At 43.6% G+C, this 25,115-nt stretch overlaps 1 protein-coding gene and 1 long non-coding RNA gene across 3 annotated transcripts; both read right to left on the reverse strand.

Moving 5' to 3' along the window:
- Window positions 1-1,465: 1,465 nt before the first annotated feature.
- LOC125522981 lies at window positions 1,466-4,562 on the reverse strand. 2 transcript variants are annotated; one of them, XR_007290068.1, is made up of 4 exons: window positions 3,707-4,562; window positions 3,483-3,616; window positions 2,930-2,977; window positions 1,466-2,258 (listed from the first exon to the last, which is right to left on the reverse strand). It is a non-coding gene; the product is annotated as an uncharacterized LOC125522981 (long non-coding RNA). The 2 variants fall into 2 exon arrangements; XR_007290069.1 differs by having other exon boundaries at window positions 2,930-2,982.
- A 14,203-nt stretch (window positions 4,563-18,765) lies between these two features.
- LOC125523186 lies at window positions 18,766-23,217 on the reverse strand. The gene is made up of 10 exons (XM_048688237.1): window positions 22,872-23,217; window positions 22,537-22,599; window positions 21,661-21,739; window positions 21,443-21,553; window positions 20,837-20,915; window positions 20,638-20,683; window positions 19,975-20,069; window positions 19,824-19,893; window positions 19,253-19,335; window positions 18,766-19,063 (listed from the first exon to the last, which is right to left on the reverse strand). The coding sequence occupies exons 1-10, from the start codon at window positions 23,106-23,108 to the stop codon at window positions 19,033-19,035; spliced, it is 894 nt and encodes a 297-aa protein (XP_048544194.1). The 5' UTR covers window positions 23,109-23,217; the 3' UTR covers window positions 18,766-19,032.
- Window positions 23,218-25,115: the final 1,898 nt, after the last annotated feature.

Below are 25,115 nucleotides of genomic sequence, written 5' to 3' on the forward strand. Positions count from 1 at the left end.
CGGGGAGCGCGCGGCGGCACGGGGAGGGCGGGAAGGGAGGGGGAATGGCGGGCGAGGGCCTTACCCTTGTCGCTGCTGCCGATGCCGGAGAAGAAGCCAATGCTGATGACGATGGCTAGGGTTGTCGCCGGTGTGGGGGCAAGGGTGGCCAGATGGGGACAGGGACGAGTGGCAGTGGATGAAGACAGCCCCGCTGCATGCCCGGCTTAAAAAAAAATGACCGCCGTCGCTGACGCATGGGTCATACAACACGTCTGCCCAATCAAGACCTGCATCCTCCCGTGGCTGCACTGCATGTGGTAGGGTAGAGTACAGTACCACAGCACAGCAGGAATAGCCAACTATCTAGGCGGATCTACCGAGTCATTGTATATAGGAATCCTATAATGTACAGCTCTCCCACGGGCCCGTATATTTCGTCGCACGGTGACGGACGGCACGGCCAGACCCACACAGATATACCGGGCAGCGGTCAGTTTGTATCAGGATTCAGCTGCGATCGCTAGCGGTTCGCCTTGATCTGCCTCCGAGACGGATAGTAAATCGTGATAGGTAGTAGCACGTACGCACGGCGGTTTCTTCAGACGCACGGACACCTCCCGACGATAGCCAGCTCCTCCGGTCCACATCGACTCGTCGTCGGCCGGCGCGCTTCCCTCCGATCGAGCGAGCCACCAGCCGCCCCGTGAGCTCGACTCACGTCCATCTCCCCATGGGTAACGCTGTCGCCGTGAGCCGGAGTGTACAGATCTCCGTCATGACGACGGCCGGCAAGGTCCTGGCGCTTGACGTCCGGACCACGGACACCATCGGCCACGTCAAGAAAAACATCCACCGCGAGGCGCGAGCTGGGCGTGCCCCCGCCCCGGCAGCGCCTGGTCCTCGACGGGAAGATACTGCAGGCCAAAACTGCTACCGGACTTGTTAGCCTTGTTTGAGTTTTTGTTTCTATGAGGGACCTCTTTGTAATTTTTAGGAGAGTTGTTTTTGCTTCAGCTACTTGTATTGTGCTCCTTAACTTTTACTAGCCGCGCCTCGTCGATACGTGAAGGCAACCTTCTCATGCTTTTCCTTACATTGAACTGAACGCACCAAGTTTCTCCCAAACCATGCAATCCTACAGAGCATATTCGATATTAGTTACTTTGAAGTACAAAAACAATTGATGTAGTATTCTCCAAAACAGTATCTGATCAGCTTACAGTCCTTATTGAATCTATTACATTCTGGAGACTGAAGCATGTTCATTTTCTTGTCCCAGCCCAGAAAATTTGATCTAGGAATCCTGTTTTAAAAATAAAAATAAGAATTGTACTGCCTTGACAGTTGATGAATAGATGGAAACTTTTATCGCCAAAAAAAAACAATAATCAAACTGAAGATGGAACGAAACAACACTTGCGCACCAGACTTGTACAATAACTGGAGACTAAGTTGTTGTAAGAAAGTGAGAAAATATATCTGTCAAAAAACAACCCACAACTTAATAAGCAGTCAAGTATGTCTCTAGAAAGAGGCCATACCGCCACACTTACAGGCCTCTGTTCTTCACAAACATGCAATTGATTATCATATTCACGTATAACTGTAATACTTTGAGACAACCAGATAGAGCAAACTCGTATACTTGGTAATAATAAAAATCTAACACAGCAAAATTTGTCTATTTGAATGTTCTTTCCTAAAGATATGTCATCATAAAACAACATATCTGTTATAACCAGTTATACAATAAGTACCCTAAACATAAATAGCATCATTGGATAGTGAACCTTTGAACTATATGGTGAGAGCAGCCATCTCCTGGATTTTTCAAGTTCTGCTATCGTTAGTGCTTGTTCTATTGAGTTCGGGCACATACGTTGACACTCTCCGGAGCTACTCAGCTGTTGCAAATAACACCAAGGGAGACACAATCCTGTATGAAACCTTAGTCATGGTATACTGTAATCTTTTCTTTAAGAAAAATGCCCATTACAGGTGATTTCATTAAGAATATTAACATGTTACATCATATGCCAATGAGTTTAGTATATAGAAGGACAGAAGGGACAGGAAGCACAACATGTATTTAGTACAGGTAGCATGCCTGCTAATTTAGCTCCCGACCAATGAACTGGCTTTGCTTCTGTGGAATTGTCTTCTTTTCTAATTACCAAAACTGTTGGTCAGCTGCTATTAAATAGTCAATAATATCGTTCGGCTGGATGAGACATCTCTCACCTATGATGACTCATTTGTGAGATACTCCTGAGAACCTGAGTGAACAGAGCAAGATGCTTTTATCTTGGATGTGGACTCCAAGTATACCGATTAAGAAGGCAAATAAGGGGGGCATCAGAGAAGCAAGTTGTAAGAAAATCATGCTTATTTGCAAGTTAAGATATGTTCAGGTTAAACCACACACTGGGATATCTTAGGGCGATTTGCGTTTTAAATGTACTTTTAGGCTACCTACATGTTTGGTTCTGCATATAAATGAAGATCTCAGCACAAAAATAAATAAAGAATACACTATTTGTCTCTATCTAAGCAAGTGACCAAGAATTTCGAAGAATTAACCGCATGACAGTAAACTAAATAGTCACCATCTTAAATAGCATAAGAACAACATACACACGAAGAAGAAACTACACGGCATAACTCAATAGCTATTTAAAAGAAGTATTCCATATAATATATAAAACTTGCTTCTTATTCCTTCTATTACCCAGCGACACACAAAGAGAACTCATTATTTAGCTTAAAATCATTACTATTCCATTTTGAGGAAATTCAAAAAAGAAAAATAATTTTAGCAGAACTAAAAGTTACTTATCATTAGTTACCACTATTAATGATATAAAATTCCATCATTTGAAATTGAAACACTAACATACATGTTGTGTGCTGCTCTTTGTTCAAGCATAGGTAAGGAACTAAGTCTTACTTGGATTCTGCAGAAGCGTACCTTCTATCCTTCCACTTCCTCTCATTTCTTCACTACCAGAAAAATGAGCCCGTCAACATTACAGGGTAAAGAAAAATATGTACATCCGTGAAGAAAGCTCATGTAAAATTATGTAGCAAGGCATGTGAACAAAAGATAGATTAACCTGTTTTTCTGCAAGCCTCAACAAAAGGATTGAACAGAAAAAATTGCTTCTTGGATCAGAACATATACACAATCGGTGATCAATGGATTCCAAACTGGTAAAATAGAAAACGATATGGAAGTTCTTAATTCAGTGAATTTTTATATTTGTACATTTTAATACTTGACAATTCAGGAGGTAAAAACAACAGCAGGATGTTCCTTGGAACAATAAGAATAAACATGACATGATTTGAAGATGAATCATCGTTTTCTACACAACTTATGGTAACTCATAGCTTCATTTTGGTTTCAAGTTTAGCAGTGCTAATTGTCGCTAGCGCACTAAAATTAGGCTAGAGATACCACAATATCAGCAAGCAGCAAGGATCAACAAAAGGTAGCTCACCCAGGTTGCCACCATGTTGAAGCTCTCTGTAGTTAACCAATTCATCCCCTTGAGCCCAGTGGAGAACTTCTGCCATGTTACTTCCGTTTCCAATTCCTGAATCTTGCATGTGTAGACCTTATAAGGTCCACATTCTGCTTGGAAAAAAATATAACAGTTCAAGTATGGTGGCATGACAATGTGCATAGAAAACTTTATTTGATTCGAGATATAATTTTACACACCTGCTCACTGTAAAGTTCTGAATTTCTTAACCCAGGTAGAGAGGCTTTTTTCTGTAACAACCGAAAGATGCATAAAACAACATTAGAGATAAAAATGAACTAATTTGATTGGTGAATGCACCAAACCCACCTGAAGTTACTACGGGAAAACAGGAGTTCACACTGCACCTGCTATATTGACTACTCAATTTTCGCATCTTTGCTGTAACTGGATCTCTGTTTGATCTATTCAATTTCAATAGGATACATAAGGATAAACATACGATGGCAACCCAAATAAAGTATGCAAAGATTTATTCAAGGATAGAGCAAGCTTACCGTTGCTTTGTTGTGAATATTTCGTACACAATCCGTGGCTTAGCCTGCGCGAACAACCCGAGCGGCGGTGACCGGCGAGCAGGGAGAGGGCAGCCGCGCGGGCTAGGTAGCCACGAACACGCACATGAACCAGGGGTTCGAGCACCCAAGCAAACACCCCACCAGCATGCGCTCGTACTCATGCACATGGCAGCAGTGGGGGCAGACCGTCCAGAGCACATCTCTGAGATGGAAACGCCACCGGGAGCAGCAGGAGCGAAACCGGCGCTGGTGGAGGTGCTCTCCAAGAGGTGGGCAAAGGCCTCTTCAACGGCGCGAAGGGCGGTGTCAGCCGGGGATAGGGATCGCGCCGAGGGGCCAGGAGGTTGGCTAGGCGACGGAAGACCCGCCTGACGTCCGGGGTGTCGGGGTTGGGCTGGAGCTGGAGGATGAAGAGGGAATCGGGGCAGCCGGAGGGGAGGAGGCACTCGACGGCAAGGTGGACGCAGCCCCTCGCCGGTACGCCCCCTGGTGGCGGCTCGGCAGCCGAGCCCCTCCGCGGCCGCTTGTGGATAAGCGAGGCCGGGGGCCATCTTATAGAGGCGCTGGGGCGGCGGTAGAGCGGCAGGAGATGGGATAAGCGGCGGGCGGCAGGCGGCGAGCGGCAGCAGACGGGATAAGCGGCGGGCGGCTCGAGAGGGAGCAGGCCACCGCCCGGCAGACTGAAAAGTTTGACCATGAATCAAATTGCAGGAAACGATAGTGACAGGAACCAATACAGAACCAGATGAGCGATCGAGACGGCGCCACCGTGGACTGAACGCAAGCATAGGAAGAAACGCTAAACATACGCTAAATCTACCTAAATAAGTCGTATGGCAGTTCAAAAAATTTGAAACGGCAAACCAAAGTCACTGCGCATTCGTACCCAACCAGGTACCAAACTAATAGCACGTGTCACATGCGGAATTCATCATACATCATTTTCACCCAAGTGGCTAAACCTTACGGCAAAAACCTTGCCTGGAATAGATGCTTGGGTATACTACACATAATACAATGCCCTTCGGGATGTTTTAAGAAAAAACAAACATGGCAAATATTTGGCATAGGGTGTATAATGGGGATCTCTAGGTTACCGACTCCTCGTGCTTTGTACCCACACTACCTGCTCCCCCACACGCCTGTCCAGTGTATATATGGGTCCGTCCATTTAGATTTTTCCCACCATTTTTTTCCTTTGACATTTTCTTTCTTTCATCTTAAGCATTTCCCCCTTTTTCAGTTTTTCTTTTATTTTGTTTTCCTTTTCCTTTTTCTTTTTCTTTTTCTTTCTTCTTCCTTTTTTATTTTCCTTTTTTCAATTTGCTGACCCCTTTGAAATGGATGAATATTTATTCAGAATTAAAAAAACATAGTTTTTTGAATCCCCGGAGTTTTTTTAAAATCATGAACGTTTTTGTGATACTGTGAATATGTTTCAAATTTGCGCACATTTTCTACAAAGTCTCTTAACATATTTTGAAATCATGAACATTTTCTTAAACTCGTGAACATTTTTTTCAATAGCCAACATTTTTTCATTCATGTGTTTTGTTATACTTGGGAACAGTTTTTAAATTCATGAACACTTTTTTTTGTTTTGACGAATATTTTTTAAAATGCATTAACTTTTTTTAAATCTTGAACATTTTTTGAATTATTTGGCATTTCCCATATCGATGACCTTTTCGGAACTTTGGGAATAATTTCTCAAATTCATGGACGTTTTTTGAACTTTGTGAATTTTTAAAGAGAAAATCATGAACATTTTTTTTGTTTTATATTCGACCACATCAACAAATCATAAATATCATTTGGCCCAATAACATCACCACTGATATTTTGTGTCTTTTTTTTTAGTTTTTTGTGTTTATTTCTTGCGCTTTGTTTGAACGTGGGTTTCAAATTTTAACACTTGATGGTATCTTTGTGCACAATTATTTTCTAAAAAAAATTGGTGTGTGGATTCCCGATGCTCCCATGTAGCTACACCTTCTATCTAGCCAATCTAGTTTTGCATTAAGATTCGTGTTGTATCACCGTAGAAACTACTACTCCCTCCGTCCCATAATATAAAAACGTTTTTGACACTAGTGTAGTGTGAAAAATGTTCTTATATTTTGGGACAGAGGGAGTAGATGATAACGCGCGCACTGCAGTGAGAATATGTTGCAACATATTTCAATAAGATTTAGTTGCATGAAACATTTGGACTAATAGTACATTTGAAACTACACATACATATTAATTATATATTGTATTGGATTATTGTATAGTTGAAAAATAATTATAGAATATAGGTAGTATAATATAATTGATTTTTTCCGGTGCATGATGAGCCTTTGATGAGGTGGCATGTGTACATGGCTTATGTGCGCATGTTGAAATAAATAGATTTAGTGGAGATCAACTAATAACGAAAAATAATTCTCATGCATGTTGTGTTGGGCCTTTGATGAGGTGACATGTGTGCATGTTAATATAGTTCTTTTGGCAGCTTAAAAAATAAGCCGCCTCCTCCCCAGCTTATCCCATAAGCCGCTTCTCTTATTCATTGGGGCTTCTAAACTAGTTATGGGATAGCTAATTCGAAAGTCTCAACAAATTTTAGAAACGGCTTATTTTTAAGCTGGGAAGAGGCAGCCTATTTTGTAAGCCGCCCAAAAGAACTGGCCCTAATACAGGTAGTGAGAATGAACTATTTAGGTACATAGGATAGGATTTCTCCGTGTTTCTATCAAACCAAACAATAGTTGAAGTTGAAACTTTCAAGTCAACTACACAAAAATACAACACTGTACAGGATTTGCTTCTATTTTTCACAAAAAATATCTAAATTGATATAATTTATCGTAGTACTAACCATTTTAGACATTTCTAATGCACCAACAAAACCAGGAAACATTTATGCACATTGACACATTAATGCAGTACTCATGTGGCATTTACTTCCAAATTTCAGGTTCAAATCTTTTTTCCTTTTGGGAGAAACACAAAAGAGAAATTTACATGTATGGATCTCAACACAAACACAGATGACCTAGATAGAGGGTGTACGTGCCATGGAGCACATTTACAACTTACCCGGTTTTTAGAAGTTACAGCGAGATTTTCGCACCAGTTGCATCACATTGTTGCACGCACAGGATAGATACATGTAGCGGCAAAGTGGCCAAGACTATGGAGGTAGATGTTTACTAGAGTGGAGAGCAAAGTTAAAGACACTTTTAGCAAAGATCAATCCAAAGTTTCAACGAGGCCATATAAATTCGTTTGAAAGTAATAATTATTATTTCACATTTATTGTTCCAAGTTGTGGAACACGGATCCATAGAGTTAGAGGTGGTTAGGGTCACTAAGATAGGTGAGTTCAGAGCAAAGGCTTGATCATGCAATGTCGACCATTGGATAAGACTAGCCGGAGACATTGGCACCGATGGAGGCAAGATTTTATTGTGGCAGTGGTGCTGGCAAGGGGAGGTGAAAAAGGATGACCAAGGAAGAATAGATAAAATGGGATCCGGTGATTTATATGTTTGGCTATAAGTTTAGAAAGAAAAAAATAACAACTTCTGACTTATATATAGTAGTCCCTTTATTTAGAGAGAATATGCAGTCCCTTGTTTTTTGAGCTATTGGCAAACTGGTTCGGTAGTTAAGTCGCCTGATTTGTTCGTATCATATCACCCAAAACTTATGCATGCTTATCTTTCTAAGTGCACCTTGATCAAATTTACCTAACAATAAATGTGAACTGGTGAGCAGTATCCCGAAGAGTCTTCTGAACTGCCAAAAGTGAAGAGTTGCACACAATCAATTCCGGCACTACAACTTCACAAGGAAGAGAACCCCGCTCCCCTATAAAATTGACAGGGAGTCTCCTTGGCCTCCTCCCATTACAACCCAACGATCCATCCCTCCTTGCTTGATCCCCAGAGAGCACTGCTGATCGTCAAGGTACACACTTCGATCTGATACCTTGTTAATATGCACTGCTGATCCTTGTCATCTGAACAACATTTCTTATTCCTGCAACAAAGACTGTTATCTCTGACGTTGTAGTATATTCTGTTGGGATTGATAATGCTTTCTGCTCCGTTCCAACAGATGGAGATCTCCATCAAGACCCTCACGGGCCAGACCATCACAATCAAGGCCGATCCTTCGGACACCATCTACGTCGTCAAAGGCGAAGATCCAGGACCAGCAGCGCCTCATCTTTGCCGGGGAGGAGCTGGAGGACGGGCGTACTCTGGCTCACTACGACGTCCGAGATAGATCAACTCTCCACTTGGACCTGCGCCAGGGCGAGGAGGGCGTACCCGTGGCCGACCAGAACTCTGGCTTCGTCGGCGTCGGGGCGAAACCGGAGGGCGGTCGCACCCTGGCGGACTATGGCATTAAGAACCAGGACACCATTCACCTCCTACTGCCACAACGCTTCCGCGGTGAGACTTGACGCATGGGTGATGGCCCAGTTCTCTACTTCTCTTCACGGTGTGGTCGCAATCTGTTCTGTTGGCTATATATTTGTTCAGTCGGTACTTACGGTGCATGCATGGCCGGGAATAACCTAGCGCAAGAGTGCGTGTGAACATGCCCGAGTTAAGTACAATTTGCTACAAGCACTATGGTGTCTATACATGCTTTGTCAGTCTCTGGTTGCTTGCCATTATTAATATTAATACGATTCGAGTGCTAAAAAGAGCTTATTGCAGGGCCCGGGCCATTGGATCTTGACTTTTGTGGGCATCTCTTCGTATTTGGATCTAAAATTAAGCATTCCATTTAAGCAAAAATCTAACGTGACATCACATTTACTCTTTCCGTTCACTATTATAAGACATTTCGGATATTTCAAATATGGACTACATATTTTTTTTCAGGGAATATGGACTACATATGGACTGAAATAAATGAACAAACACATTAAAACACGTTTGTGTACATCCAATTCAGAAAAAGTTGGAACATCTTATCGTAGCGAATGGAGGACGAAGGAATAATGAAAGAAACTTTTGCCGTATCTTAACGTCGATGTACTCTCTCAGCTCCATAATTTGAACTAAAACCACCACAAGTATTATAGATGGAGGGAGCAGCTCTTAATTAGCTCACAAAATACATTGAATGAGAGCACTTTTAGTTACAAATCTAAGTAGGACATTAGACAGTTTTTGTTTAGGCTAATCCAGATTAGCGTGATCACAAATTGCTGACAAGGAAAATCGCATACGGTAGACTAGGAACATGTACCAGATAGGGGTTCAGAACCTACTAGTTCTCTGGAAACTCCGGTGCAACAACGTATTCAGCCATGGTGGTAAAGACGAGATGGTTGTACTGTATGTTGTAGTAAATTCCAGTGCAACAGCGTATTCAGCCATGGTAGTGAGACGAGATGGTTGTATACCATAGTGGAAGCAGGCAGAGGGTTGTTGAGGATGTAGTTGAATTTGAGCGATCAATCGCGCTGATTTCGGCGGCATTATCTCTCAGTCTCACCGCGAGCTCATGATCCTACATGCGGTATTCATAATAGAGCCTGATGTAGAACTATTCTGTATTAGCTTTTTAGCCGAATTCATAATAGATGGACATCCGCAGCATTACCCTCAACATGTTCTTTCATATCCTACATGCGGTAACAGATGTTTTGGGATCTACATCGTTAGTATCTTTACATCATGCAACAAGGATAAGATATAAGGTAAAAGCTCACATGAGCTAGATCTAACTATATTACAACCAGAGACCACTTATGTCCAACATTACGTCATCCATAATAAAGAGTGCAAATGGTCTGTCTACAGACAGGAAGCAAAAGGGCCTAAGTAGCATGGAGATAAGACGTGCCATCGTCATCGCCCCTCCCTCATCATCAGAGAGACACAATCCTTGTTATAGTAAACAGTCGGAAAGTCATTGTGATAAGGCCCGAAAGGACCAGCGCACCAGAACATCAACAGTCGTCGATGAAAAGGAGCATAAATAGGAAGGATTCAACCTCAAAAAGATCCACCAAAAACGAACACCGATTGAATCCTGCAAGATCCGCTGGAGACACACCTCCAAACGCCCTCCGATGACGCTACACTGGTGCAGCGACGTCCTATACAAATGATTTTTAACCCCTTTCCGGGACAGAGTTTTAAACCGCTGCCTTGCCTGGGGGGGGGGGGGGGGAGGGGGGGGGGGTCCATCCCACGCGACCCTGAAATCGTCGACGATAGCTCCTCCGGTCCCACACGCTTAACGCATATGCTCGTGTGCGATCGGGGGAGCTAACACAAACGCTTTCGAAGGCCAAGCCGTGGGAGATCATCTTAACATCCCACACAGATTATGGAACGAACGTTTGCGTGGCATACCACATCACACATAGTTTTCTGTATAGCATCGTCTGTGGTAGGTGTAGTGATCACAAACGCTCTGCCTCAGTTAACCGTTTGTGTTATTCAAGTATATCACACATGATCCGATGAAGAGAACTGTATGACATTGGGCTATCCACCACACATGCTTTTACTGCTAGAAACATTTGTGAAGTGTCATGACCCATTTAGCAGATTTATTAGTTTACTATTAATACTCTCAGTATTAAGTAAATTCATATTTCATATCGAACAACTGTTCAGCACTTTCATATCAGGCACACAAATATATTTTAACACCACAATATGATAGCTACGTGACAACATCTTATTACAACATATAGCTAGTTCACCTTCATAAGCACAAAGTATGTTGACCATAATTTTAGAACGATATATTCATTTCCCTAATCGAGTGATGTATGTTGGTAGATGCATGCATGATCAGCCAAATTCGTCTTATCCACCTCTGCCAGGTTTTGCAAAGGAGACACTCTCCTAGATGGCAACATTTTTAGATACTAGGTAGAAACTGTGACAGTGTCTTAATCACATCCAGTGAGGCTAATCTTCTTTACACATGCCAGAACTTCCTCTCACTGTCCATAAATTAAAAAGCCCCTAACTTCGCGCATGGAGATTGAAGGTGACAACGAGCAGGAAGATCTTCAGCTAGCCCGCTCCATTTCTTGCAAGTGATGGTCCTAGGGAGCTACAAAAGGAAGAAATGGCTTAAATCGTCCGCCGGGTTAAAATCCTTTATTACAAATCATAACCCTAAGCCTAGGGGACGAGAGAGAGGAGAGAGGCATACTCGAATGGTGACAGAGTCGTCGTCGTCGGAGAAACCGCTGGAGAGGTCATTGAAGAAGACCATGGCGTCCATGGCGGTCTGATGCGAGACGGCGAGAATGAGGAAGCAAGCGAGGAAGCGGTATAGCTTAGAAGGAAGGAAGGAGGAAACAGGGGAAATGTAGCTCATGATCGGGGAGAAAAGGGGGTGGGGAGGGGAAGAGTTAGATATTTCAGCAGTAGGAAAAAAAATTGAAAGGTAGAAGGAAACTTGGCGTGTAGTGTCATCGACACCATTCACTTTGAACAAACACGTGCATCGCAAACAATTCTTCTGCTTTATGCGCATATAATGAGTTTGAGCATTCAAAATTGGGTTCAAATTTCCCTGGGTACAGTGCTCATCCACATCATTGCATAATTTAGCAAGTGGTCCGGAACTTTACACATGAACTTGTCTGCAACCCTCCCAAGTCATGGTGAGCTCTTGTAACCTTGAGATCTCGTTGCCAATGGTGCACGAACCAACTTGGGTCACCAGATTTTAGGACTGGAACTGTGTGTCTACCGCCGCCTCAGCTACCGAGTTGCACCCGAACTGTCTACCGCTGCCAAGGCCATAGACTTTTTCTCACCATCATCGACCTCGGTCGCCATCGCCAGAACGCCTCCGAGGATCTATTGCTATAAATACCAATTGTAAGATCCCGGTGGTACTCATGAGAGAGAAACAGAAAACTCTCGATCTGGACCACCCTCGATAGATTAAGATTTCCCCCTAGCTATGAGCTGGAAAGAAAGTAAAGAAGATAAAAGCTAGGGTTTTAGTTCTTGATTGATGCCCTCTCATACACAACCATCACTTAAGTAGTGCGATACATCGAGGAGCAGAGGGAATTAGTAAATCCAGTTATAGGCAGTGAAATGGTAATAACAACATCAGGTGAATTGGCTGGAAATGTGTGTTGTCGGCGAGATATGTACCGTTGAATGATCAGGGTGCATCTGAGCCCTCCATTCTTTGTACCTTGCGCCGAACCAGTACGCAAGTGTTAACTGAAGAAATTGGCCGTTGAGGTTAAGAACACAAGGGATCTGACACCACCATCTCGCACCGGAGCATGCGCAGCCACCGTCGCGCGTGGAGGCGCGGATGTGTGGGTCGCCTCGAAGTTCTTGGTATTGACTTCTGATCCATTAATCATGGATGTCAATGCATGTTCCTTCTTGTGTTCGTTTTTCCTCTGCCGAGAGATGACAGAAAATTGAAGAGCTCCTAAACGGCGCTCTCAGCACCGATTTAGCTTACTGGCGCTTGAAGGCGACGCTAGCGGGCCAGCCCAACAATCTTTGATCGATCGAATGGGAAGCTCGAACGAGACGCGAAGCGAGACAGTCATTCACTCACTTGCTTCTAGCTCATTAGCTTGTTGACCAGTTGACTGGTTGATCGGTTAACCGTCTCACAGCTGACCATTGACTTTTGAAAAAGCCTCATAAAGGTTTAAAAAATCATATATTTGAAAAGAGTTCATTTTGGAAACAATTGCAAATTGAAAAAACTTCATAAAAAATGAAAAAAGTTCGTGAATTTGAGAAAAGTTCACGTGAAATATTTCATGATATTTGACACTGAATATAGCGGGGTGGAGTGGGGTGCGCCAACGTCTATTCGGTGCCACAAGCGTCGGTTAAAGGTTAATTTTGTACGGGGTGAACACATCCCTGTACACTAGGTGTAGTAGCAGACCGACCCATATTCATTCGGGTTTGATTTTTTCTATATTTTCAACCTGGAGTTTTTCAGTTTCCATATTGCTTTTTTCTTTGTGTTTTATTTTTTTCTGTTTCTTTTTGTTCTTTTTTAATTTATCTTTCTCCTTTTAAAATTTTAATGAAAAAATTTCAAATTCATAAAAAACATTTTAAATCCATTACTCTTTTGGCGTGTTAATTTTTAAAAAATTTGTGAACTTTTTTAAATTCGTGATTTCCTTTTTAAAATTTCATGAACTTTTAGCTCTGAACTTTTTTTAAAATTCGTGAACTAATTTCAACTTTTACCAACTTTTTTCAAATTTTATGAAGTTGTTTTTAAATTTTGAACTTTTTCAAATTCATGAAGTTTTTTAATTATTTTTTAACTATTTCAAATTCATGAAGTTTTTTAATGAACCTTTTAAAATTTTGCTAATATTTTCAAAAAATGGACAACTTTTTACAAATTTAAGACCTTTCTTTACATTTCTGAACTCTTTGGAAAAATCAACAGTCAACTGGTCAACTAGCCAACTAGTTATAAGCGAGCGAGTGAACTTCGCGTCTCGTTCGATTCCCATGTGATCGATCGTAGTTATGTTGGCCGGCCCAGGAGCGTTACCTTCGAACCGGCGTCCCGCATGAAAAACACATTTAAGCAGCAGTTATTCGCTTAAGGTGCCGAATAAATAAAGATACCTTAGCCCCTTTCATTGTAAAAGATACCTTGTTATTTACCACTGAATAAATAAAGAGGCTTGGAGAGTTAAAAAAAGGTGCCAAATAGGTGTTGGCTGAAAACTGTGGCCAATTTCAAGCTTTTCTTTCTTTTTGTTCCTCATTGGAGTAAATGAATCGGGCCCTAGGACGGCAAGCGTTAGGACCAGTCCCATAGAAATTTTTTGGTCTATTGATCTCGCCTATTCGCTAATGACAGTTGATAATGATGGCTGGTTAATCACCTCAAATCTATTCGCTAATGACCGTAGGTAATGATGCCGGTTCATTAATTACAACATCTTGACAAAATCACTAATTAGGAGTACTTTTTGTAAACGTCACTCATACTTTCTCATATTGCGACAAGTGATGCACTGTGCATCAGTTGTCGCAACCTTAAAGTTTAAAACATTTTATCCTCTCTACTGTTGAATTTCTTGCATCAAGATTTTTGAAACTAGATCTTATGTTTATAGGTTTCGACAAACCTCTTTTATATGGTTTTTTCTACTTTCTTTTTCTTTTTCGAAGAGGCACAATTGTGCCTCTCGCAAAAGCAACTCTGTATCTTCGCGAGAAGCAAATATGTATCTCTTTTATTTTTTGAACAGACCAGACCTATTATAAAGATTCACCGGAAGTACAAAATGCCTCAAACATAATAAAGATTACATCAAGGTCCATGGACCACCGAACGACCATCGCCGCAGCCAGAACGAGCCGCCGACGCGTCGCTGTTGCCGCTTCAATACAGGAGCCGGCTTGACCTTGTCGATAACAGCTAGGAAGTCTTCGTGCACGTGCCCCTATGAACCAACGTCCTGGAGCTACAATTGTCGCTGTTCAATCCTTAAATCGATCTGAAGAACTTGACACCAAATATCGCCGTTGCATACACAGGGCAAGAAACCCTAACCTCCTCGCCCCGAGGAGCTGGCAGGAATCTACGTCAGAGCTTCGTCTAATCCGTCCCAGCGAACGAACTTGAGGAGGACCGGAGCCCCGAAGATTGACTCGAAGAAGAGCCGCCGCCATCCGTCCAAATGCCGCCCCTGCGAGAACTAAAACCCTACCTATCTACTAGCCGGAAAAAAGGCACTAGGAATTCCCTCCCCGCCACCGGCCGCCAGAGCGGCAGGCAGAGGGGAGCCGAATCCACGGGCTCGCTTGTGAAGATCGAGAGGAGGAAGAGTTTCCCTAGTCGCCTTGCGAGAGGGAAAGAAAAGCAATCTGGGAGCTTAAAATATGTGTTTCTCATGAAAGAAGAAAACACACGTTTCTTTTTTATTTTTTGAGAGGCATAATTGTGCCTTTTGCGGAAGCAAATCGGTGCCTCAACGAGAAGTAAATCTGCACCTCTCGCGAAAAAAATTTGAAAACATGTTTCTTTTTTGTTTTTCGAGAGGCACAACCTATACCCCTTAAGGAAGCAAATCTGTGCCTCTACGTTAAGTAAAATTGTGCCTCTAGCAGAAGCAAAAAAACATGTTTATTTTCCTTTTTCTGGGAGGTGCCTCTCATGGGAGGAAAAAAACACAGGTTTTCTTTTTCTGAGAGGTGACTTTCACGGGAGCAAATCTGCGTCTTCATGAGAAGTAAATTTGCGCCTCTCGTGAAAGAAAGAAAAACACGTATTTCGCGCATTTATTTTCTTACACGAAACATAGGGAAAACCGGGCAAAAACTGAAAAGCCAAAAAATCGAAAGAAATAATCTAAAACCCGAAAACGCGTAAAGAAAAATAAAAAAGAAATCCTAAGTGAGTGCCCAGCAAGCGACACATGACGGTGGCTGAAAACGTGTCAAGTGACGAGCTCTCAGTCCACCAAAAGTGACCTTTATAGGAGCCCCGCAACGAGTACTCATCAGCTAGTTGGTAGTTCTTGGCGAACCAACGTGTGGTTGGATGGGTAGGAGGACAGTGATATCCCAGCCCATCAGGGTTCAAATCCTGGTGGCTGGTGCTCGCATTTATCCTGAATTTATTTCAAAATTTCTAGCAATGTGGGTTCAGTGGGAGGAGATGTTCCCGTCAACTACGAGTCGCCTACGGTGACTTTGTAAAATCTCAAGATGATATACGGCTCAGTCTATTGTAAATACTCATAAGGGTTGAGTGTGTATGCGCGTTCATAGGGATAAATGTATGCGCGTATATATGAGTGTTTCATACTGTGTTGAGAAAAAAAAACTAATTGCTCTCGCATCTTAGGGTTGGGAGTTTTCTTGGAGAGCTTTCCACAACGCAGGAGTCCTCGGCCACCACGAGACCAGGCGGTCCGTCCCGGGCGACACTACTATAAATAGGAAAAGCGGATTACTACTTGGGTACGGCGCCGTGTCAACTACGCGGACGACTCGGGATCTTGCCCTAACCGCCGCACGCCGTCGATCGAGAGGGGGTGGGCCTGCAGTCGGGCGGCCGTGCGTGCGTGGAAACCATGGAAGAAGGGAAGCAACGGCTGGTGCTGAGCCTGCCTCCCGGCTACCACTTCGCGCCGACGGACATGGAGCTCATCGTCCACTACCTCCGCCGGAAGATGGACGGCCACCCGCCGCACCTGCCCATCTTCAAGGACGTGCCCATCACCGACTACCGCCCGGAGCAGATCACAGGTACGAACACGACGACGAGTCCTTGTTCCTTGCGCTAGCTAGGTCGATATCGAATGCGCGCGAGTTGATCAAGACGGCGGAGCGATCGATCTGATCTGACTTGATTTTGATGGTGCTGCAGAGGTGTTCATGGGCTGCGGGGAGGAGCGGTGGTACTTCTTCACCAAGCGGACCCGCAAGTACGCGACGGGCAACCGGCCGGACCGGACGACGCCGGGCAGGGGGTACTGGAAGGCCACCGGCCCTCAGCGGCTGATCCGCACCGGGCCCTCGGAGGCTTATCCGCTGGTCGGGCGGAGGAGGACGCTCATGTTCTACACCGGGCCCGACGAGGCGGCCAAGACCGCCTGGACCATGTACGAGTACGAGAACCTCACGTCCGAGGAAGAGGCCAACGACAAGAACGCCGACAAGGTGATGACCATCTCGATTGCCCTTCGCCCTACGCCTTAATCTGTTTCCTTCTCGGCGATCTATTTATCGCAGACTGATGAAAATACTAATCTGTACTTGTACTATAATCTGTTATCGCATGCAGCTTGGCGAGTGGGTGCTGTGCACGATCCAGAGGCAGAAGAGCCAGCGCAGCGCCGACGACACGATCAAGGGCAAGGCGAAGGGGGAAAGCAAGGCGGGCGGCAGGAAGAGGAAGGGCAAGGCCCAGAAGGGAGCTGATGATCAAGTCCTCCAGGTTCAGGGAACCCAGGAGGTGGCAGAGAAAGTTGATGAGACGGACATGTTTGAGTTGGAGCAAGCCAGCCGCCCCAACAAGAGACCACAAATGATGCAGCAGAAGCATGATGAACCGCCACCGCCATGCTCAGAGACATTGATGCCAGCACAAGATTGTGACTACGGTCCAGGCACCACGCCGCCGTTGCAGGAACCGCCGCCGCAGCTCTCAGATTCAGAGATGGTAGCATCTTGCCCTGGTGCTTCATGCTACGGCTTTGATGAGTCCATGCTGCTGTCGCTGCTGGAATATGAGACGATGGAGCCTCTACCTCTAGGACTAGGATACAACGACTACAACACGACGCCGTATCAGCCGGCCACCAGCTACCTAGATGCTGCGGCGGCGCCTCTTGGAGCATTCAGTTACGGTTATGGCGGCGCTACACATCAACCGGCAGGTCAACTGAACAATGGTGGGTACGCCGGCGGTCATCCAGGTAGCCTTTTGGGCACCAGCAACAGCACATATACTTACCCGCAGCAGCACTCCTACGCCGCTGGCAGCAGTACATACACTTACCTGCAGCAGCATTTACACGCCGCCGGAACCAACAAGTTGGCCCCCAGCAGCAGTACATATACTTACCAGCAGCAGCATGCACACGCCGCTGGAACCAACAAGTTGGCCAGCAGCAACTGTACTTACCAGCAGCAGCATTCATACGCCGCCGGAACCAACAAGGCCCATGGAACTAGCAATTTGGCCGCCAGCAACAGTACATATACTTATCAGCTGCAGCAGTCATGCGCCGCGGGAGCCAACAAGTTGGCGTTGGTCAGGGGAGCGATGAGCAGCGGCATTGGTCAGGGGAGCGATGTGCAGCCACAGGTAGAGCTGTGAGACCCACGGCAGGAGCCTAGAGAATAGATTTGTCGGATGGTTTGCAGCAGAGAGCACCCACTAGTTGTTTTTAACTAGCCGTTAGGGCAAGTATTAGTAGTTTAGTATGCTTTACGATTGTTCGGAGAAATAGTTGGTCAAAACATATTCATATGGGAGCAGTTTGAAAGTTCATCTGATTCAATTAATTAATAAAATACAGTTATTTAAATAAAAGGATCCTACGTCTAGCCCACTCCAGTTTTTTCTAACATGAGCAATAATAGAGTCAAGCCAGCTCAAATCAAATCAGGGATGCAATCCACTGATCAACATTCAGTGTATATTCTTTTCCTCTATTTTGTAACGTTGTTCTGCTTTTTCTATGGTTATATATTCATTATATGTTAGAATAGCTGGTATCACCCAATGATGTCCTCCTTTGTGCTTAATCATGATTTTTTTTCAGGCATAAATTAATGACATGTGTATGGGAAGCTAGCAATGGACGACTTATATACTGGGGGGCACCACCATGCTTCATCGCAGTGTTTTCTGTTTTTGTTTTCTGAGCAATGCTTCATGGCAGTTGGGTCATGTCTATATCTTGCTATTGTAAATGGACGTCAAAATTGTTGGCCCGGCCCGTTAGCATGTGTTGGCTTATTGTAATGACCTACAGGTTTGAAGACTGCTTATTATATCAGACTGCTTAAGTGTAATCAAGAACATTAACTCAGGCAACAGAATGGCGGCTTATGGTCCTATCCTGAAGGAAGTAGATAGGCCGAAGGATAGCTTCCAGATGGCCAGCTTCGACCATAGATTAAGATTGCGGGCGAGAGGGAATAAACGTTTTCACCGAAACAGTCAGGATCGCAGTAGGGAATAAGCTCAAAACTATATGTTCAAAAAAAAGCTCAAAACTATACCATCATCTGAGATACTATTCCTGCAGAAATCCGAAAACAGAAAGTTTCCTAAGCGATGGGTAAATAAATAGTCCAAATCCTCTGGCACAGGACATATGCACAGCTCCTGGTTCACATGTACTTCGATAAAGAGTACAAACTAAAACTCCAGATGCTACAGCCTATAGGCAATTACATGTGCAGGTGATGCTCATTCATAGCTTGGGAGTCACTCCAGTCGAAGACGGCAGGTACTGCTCGCTAGCTCTTCCTCATCTTTGACCTGGCGTACCTGCAGCTGGAGTTAAGGAAACAATGCCAAGGAACAGTTCCAGGGAAAACCAATTGCTGGGTTCATGTAAAAAATAATATAAAAACATTATGAACACCAGTCAACAAACGACAAGCACGAGAAATTATAAGAAAAATTGCATTTAAAGTAGAGCCAGCAATGTCTTGAACAGCAAAAGATAAAGGATACTCAATTTGCAAGCCATCGCTGTCGGAAGAAGACAGGATGGTACCTTTGAGGTTCTCCATAGCAGCTGTGGATGATTCGATATCCTGCAAAATAAGGCCATGTCTCAGAAACGTAAAGCTATGGAAACAGGGATGAAGAAGCGATATTACCCCCTCTTCGATTCTAGATGTATTTTCCGAATGCACGTAAACAACCCCTTCTGAACATGAAGCGCTAATATACACCGAAATATAGTGATTTGTCATATCAAACATTGTTCCTACATTGAACTTGCATCTGATTGTACTTTTAATAATTATAAGTACAAGAAAGTACGGCATCTCTCTGATTATGCCAATTCTACATCACTAACAAATGCAAATGTCCGGAAACCTAAACTTGTTAGTAAGTTAAGAACCCATGTGCAACTCAACGACAACCTGTGATGTGCCTATTGGTCATATATTTACTCAAAAGGCCCTATTGGTCGTATATTTTAATTTTTACAGTGAAGACAATCAACCATCTGTAGCATCTCTGAACAACAGGTAGAATAACATCACTAAAACGTAAACAACAAAGGTAGACATACCGTAAAATCAGCAAATGCTGCAGGCAGTCCACCGCGGCGACGCATTTTAAGCACATGAAATCCAGGTTGCCTGCCAACAATAAGCAATAATCATCACTTTCTTCTACAACTTCACTTTAGTGAATATATTAGTAGAGTTTAGTCGACATACTTAGACAAAAGTTCCTCTAGCTCCTTCTCTGTACATGCTTGTCCCAAATTTGAAAGAAATAAAGTAGAGCAAGGTGGAATTTTGTCTGGCTGATCCTGTACAATCAATGTCGCATTATAAGAATGTGAAACACTGCATGGGAAAATCAAATATACTTTTAGGGTTACAAATTGATATGCATCCATCATTAAAATATTGCAACTGCACACTTCAAAATTCCAAAAACATATATACAGAACGTGTCACAATATGTGCAGTTAAAGAAGACATGAAGAAACATGATAAAAGCATGTGCACTGTCCCACTTACAAGCCATATTCGTATTTAAAACATTTATAGGAAAACATGTTCAAAGTAACCCAGTTCGTACAGATACACCCCTTTTCAGATTGGTAGATAATTCGAGCTACTACATGATTCTTCAAGGCATGCAAAATTTACATTGCAAGTGTAATTTGGTCAGCCTCTTCTAATAATCGCTAAACAGAAATATGAGCATGAACACAAGTAACATCATGCCACAATATAGAATGTGACAAAGCATGCTACAAAAACATGCAGAATCAGTTGCATTGTTTCACAACACTGCCGCAGTGTATATTAGTTATACAAAGACGATATAAGATCAAAGTGTGATGAAGTGAAGCCATAACACAAACTCACATTTGAAGAAGAACGCCCCTTCTGCTGCTTGATCCCTGGTTCACCACTGTCCATCAAAGGAAACATCAATCAAATATCATCAACAAATCCATGCACAATTGGCAGACATAAGAGAAGTGGCTCACTAGCACTAGTGTTGAATGCCAAATTAAGAAATAAAACTAACTCAAACTATGAGTAATGCAAACTGCATGTCAACCTTTGGTCCGTGGGTAACTCGTTCTTGTCGCTGGAATTATCATTTTCTTCATCCGATTGTCCATCAGATCCACCCTGTCCTGAATGTTTGGTTGCCAACAACAACAAGAATGTGCAGGTGAGATACACTATGTTCTAGTGACAGTGCGTTGACAACCCATACTGCAACCGGCATTACTTTTATTTACATGTGTGTGCAAAGTCATCAGACCGCAAAATTGTTTCCTAATGGGGGCAAATAAAGTGCAAACTCTTACTGCTGCTAACATGCCAATACACTTGCTAGTTATTTCATGAAATCAACTCAAATATTTCTAGAGAAAATAAAATGAATAGGTACCCCTCGAAGTAATCAACTATCAAAATTAAGTGTTAACACTCAAATTGTGCTCCTCAAGGTATGGAACATACCAAATAAATAAGAGGAGAAGGAAGTGAATGGAAGCCATGTTGAACAGCAACTTTCTAGCCCTTCCTAATTTCTCTTATACAAGTTCAGTCTGAATACGATTTTTTAGATGGCACTACAGTGGCTTGCTAGCTATGTGGAGTCGAGGACCAACTCCCTTACAGATGTGAGACATTATCAAATAAGTATGACCATTACCATCATCATTGCCTGATACATCATCATCACCTTCATCACGGTTGTTATCATTGTCAGAATTTTCCTCTGTTCGAACTCGCTTGTCAATTACTCTGTAGACCTCACCACCACCTAACATGAAAAATTGTAATCCATTGAATGGCGTGCAAGTTTTCAATGGCATTTTAATTGGGGAAACTGGTATGATTAAGAAAATTAGCAGTAGTGCACAAAAGTACCTCCATGGCGTTTGCGTGAATTCGACTTAGCTAGCTCAATGTGCAAGCAATCACCGTTATCAGGATCAAAAACAGATCCCTAAAATGGAACACAATGTCAGACCGGTGCTAATGACAATCAAGTGATCAACACTATTGATACAGCTATGAGGCCAGAACGTAAGATTTCTGACGCAGGAGTAGGTAATTTCTTTCTACTACCGCATACATCAAAAATGCACTTTATACATCAGAGGCATGTGTAGAGCTTTTGGCCTACTCATATGGTCAAGGTTTGACAAGTAAAAGCATAAGAGTTTTTCTAGATCATATTTACGGAAATCCAGTCTTTGAGTTTTGATTCCATGTAACTAGAGCAAGTCAAGTTTCCTCTTAACAATTCTCATTGGCATGATGTACTACTGTGAAGTGGCACATGATTTCATCATTCAATATCAGCCTATCGATGCAAATCAAGCACCTTTTACACAACAGACACTGTCAGTTTGCTAATCAGCATATGGATTTAAATAGTGACTAAAGCTACTACCCTGGAAATTCGCTGCATTAAGACCATTCTTTATAAGGCTTGGACGCTTAGTCGGCAAAGCGCCCTGGCAGCGCCTTACAATTATGCCCACTTCAGGCGTACGCCTTAGGCGTCAAGGCGGTTGGTGCTCGCCTTAGGTCTCCTTACAGCCTTATAAACAATGATTAAGACCTGCTGCTGAATTTTTAATACAACGATTGAAGTGAGGATGCCGGCAATGGCACGATACTTAGCAGGGAATTAAGTATAACACTCTGCCTAAATTCATATCCACATTAGCACCGAGAAATTCTACACAGGACAAGCAGGAAAAACGCAGAAGGAACTTGACTCGCGGTGTAACTCACATTTAACGAAGCCATTGCTGCCAGGGCCGCGTGATGGGTGAAGAATGACACAAAGGCAACAGCCTGCAGCACAAGAATTAAGATACAGCATCAGAAGAACAGGGGTATGCTCAAATCTAGGTAATGTAACATATACACCCAAACAGGGGAGATGGAAATTCTATCTTGCCGCTCTACTAGAGAAAATTGGATTAGTCTACACTAGTCACATACAGAGTCAAGTCTAAATGGCAAAGACGAGACGGCCGAATCGAAGGGCTCTTCCCCCAAATACCTACGCGAGGGTTTAGTCTGAGTGAAGGGCAGAGCACGGGGTAGGGGAGGGGGGTGGGGACCTGGTTGCCGCGGCCGGTGTACTCGAGGAGGCAGTGGTCGAAGCCGGGGCGGCGGGAGAAGAGGTTGTGGATCTCGCGGGGCTTGACGTCGTCGGGGAGGCCGGCGACGAAGAGCGTGACGACGCCCTGCCGCGGGTCCGGGTGCTGGAGCGGCTGCGGCGCGTACAGGTGGTAGTAGGGGTCCCCCGCCGGCGGCGCGGCGGGCGGCAGGTGGGGGCGGCGGTGGGAGAGGCTCATCTCGGCGGTCGCGCGGCGCGGCGGAGGGGAGAATCGGCGCCGCTGCGTCCGGTTTTTCTGCTGGAGGCGATGTGGAAGATTACCGCGGACCGTTTGGACGTCTCGTTGGGGCTCTGTCTGGTTTAACCCCGGTTTTTCAGCGCTTCTTGCCGCGGCTGGTTTTCCAAGACCGCTGGCAACTTTTTTTTATTGATTAATCAATAGAGATCCGCTTGATTTGCAGATCGAAAACAAGGCTTAAACTTGAGCTTCTCAAGTAAGGTAGAGATGTTCACACAATCACACATTCCGCGAATATCGCTGCCGCTGTGTCTAACCAAGTACTCTGACCGAAGCAACAGTTGATCACCGTTAGAGAGTCAGATTCCGCTTCAGCCTGCTGGCCAACTTTCTTTCCTCAAAGAAAACGGTGCGACATATTTTATAGTAAAATGAAATGAATGCACACAACCAAAATCTTGAAGGAATACAAATAAGAAAAATCTTGAAAGAAGAAGAAATATGTGATATCAAAATCCTTCGAAATCTATCCTCAAAAGAAAAAATCCTCTGAAATCTTCATTCAATAAATAACTATTCAAAGCAAATATATACCAACTGGATATATGTATTGAGAAACTGCATCCTGGCTGAGGTTTAATAAATTAAAATACTTTGGATAACATTGAAGGGATCATAGAGCCATGCAGAAAATTGAGAGAGGGGGGGGGGGGGTAATAGGGGGCCCACACGCGCCCTAGTGTGCCCCAGGGCCAAACCGCATGGAAGGGCGTGTGGAGCCCACATTCACCCTTGTGGTTTCCCTTTGGAGGGTAGTTGTTCACCCAAGCTATCAAAATGTAATAGTTTTCATATTTTTTGGAGTTACGGATCGGACAACCGATAAAATGGTGAAAGGTGTCTGATTTTAAGATACATAAAATACTCCTTTGCAACGGAGATCCAACTAGGGGAGACTCTTGCCCTTCCATCACCATTGCCTTGAAAACCAGAGGAGAAACACCCCTCTTTCATGGGCGAAGGCCAATTAAGAGGGGCCTCATATGGGTGCGTCAGAATGTGTAAGTTCATCTAATGCCCCTAGAGGGTATGTGGTGATTAATGTAAAAGAAAATTAAAGGATTAATGTGTTTGTGAGTATACACAGGTGAAAGTCCCTCGAGATTTAGCTTAACAGACGTGTATGGCCCCTAAAAATTGTGCGATTTTTTTGAAGAATTTGGTTTGCCCGTTTGAGGAACATGAAGTTCGCGGCGAGTAATATGAAGATGTATTGGAGACTTTGGTTTTCTAGTTTACATTTTCTTCTATAGAGTCAATAGTGCAAACCGTACTATTGAGGGGGTGGGTTATAAGTGAAAGCTGAGATTGAAGTCTTCGTGTGTGTGCTCAATCCAACCTAACTTTTTGAGTGAATACTTTGAAATATTCTTCAAAATAGTTCATTTAGTTTTGGTGTCGAGTAAGTTGTTCTTTGGGATATCCTAATAAAATGTCCACGCCAGGGAGTTGGATGACTTGTTATGCAAATCAGTCTAGTGCTTGTGTTTGAATTTTCAGTGTTTCCCCATGTGTCGGTGTAGGTTGCATGGCCCTACCTCCAATGGTAATTTCACCTCGGGATTGCTCATGGCAATAAATAGCCGCCTACCACCAACCATTGGTGGTTGGCTATTGCATGTGATTTGACAAGTGTTATCTGAGCAACCCATCCTCCAAGGACATTAAGAGAATCCTAAATGAGGACAAAAAACATAGCCTAAAATATGCTGCATCATTGATGAACTTGATGAAGTTGAACTTAACATTTTACTTATGAGGACTATGCATCCTCTAGACGGTTAGGTGTTTGTTCTAGAGCATCCAAGAGTAATTGTGAACTGCCAAAGAACAAGTCTGTGAAGGTCCTAAGATCGCCTCGAAGATCTACCATGAGTGATTGAATGAGGCCTAAGGGATCTTAGTGTGATGGCCTGGCTTATTAGGGATGATAGACTACTCATATAA

The sequence above is a fragment of the Triticum urartu genome, chromosome 7, assembly GCF_003073215.2.
Source record: "Triticum urartu cultivar G1812 chromosome 7, Tu2.1, whole genome shotgun sequence".
Classification (NCBI taxonomy): domain Eukaryota; kingdom Viridiplantae; phylum Streptophyta; class Magnoliopsida; order Poales; family Poaceae; genus Triticum; species Triticum urartu.

Bases quoted from the DNA above. Each gene is read 5' to 3' on its own strand.
- LOC125523186 (XM_048688237.1), bottom strand. From the start codon at position 23,108: ATGAGCCTCTCCCACCGCCGCCCCCACCTGCCGCCCGCCGCGCCGCCG. The intron at 21,554-21,660 runs GTACTTTTGTGC...TTTTCATGTTAG, and splicing joins TTCACGCAAACGCCATGGAG to GTGGTGGTGAGGTCTACAGA. The intron at 20,916-21,442 runs GTAATGGTCATA...CCAAACATTCAG, and splicing joins TGTATCAGGCAATGATGATG to GACAGGGTGGATCTGATGGA.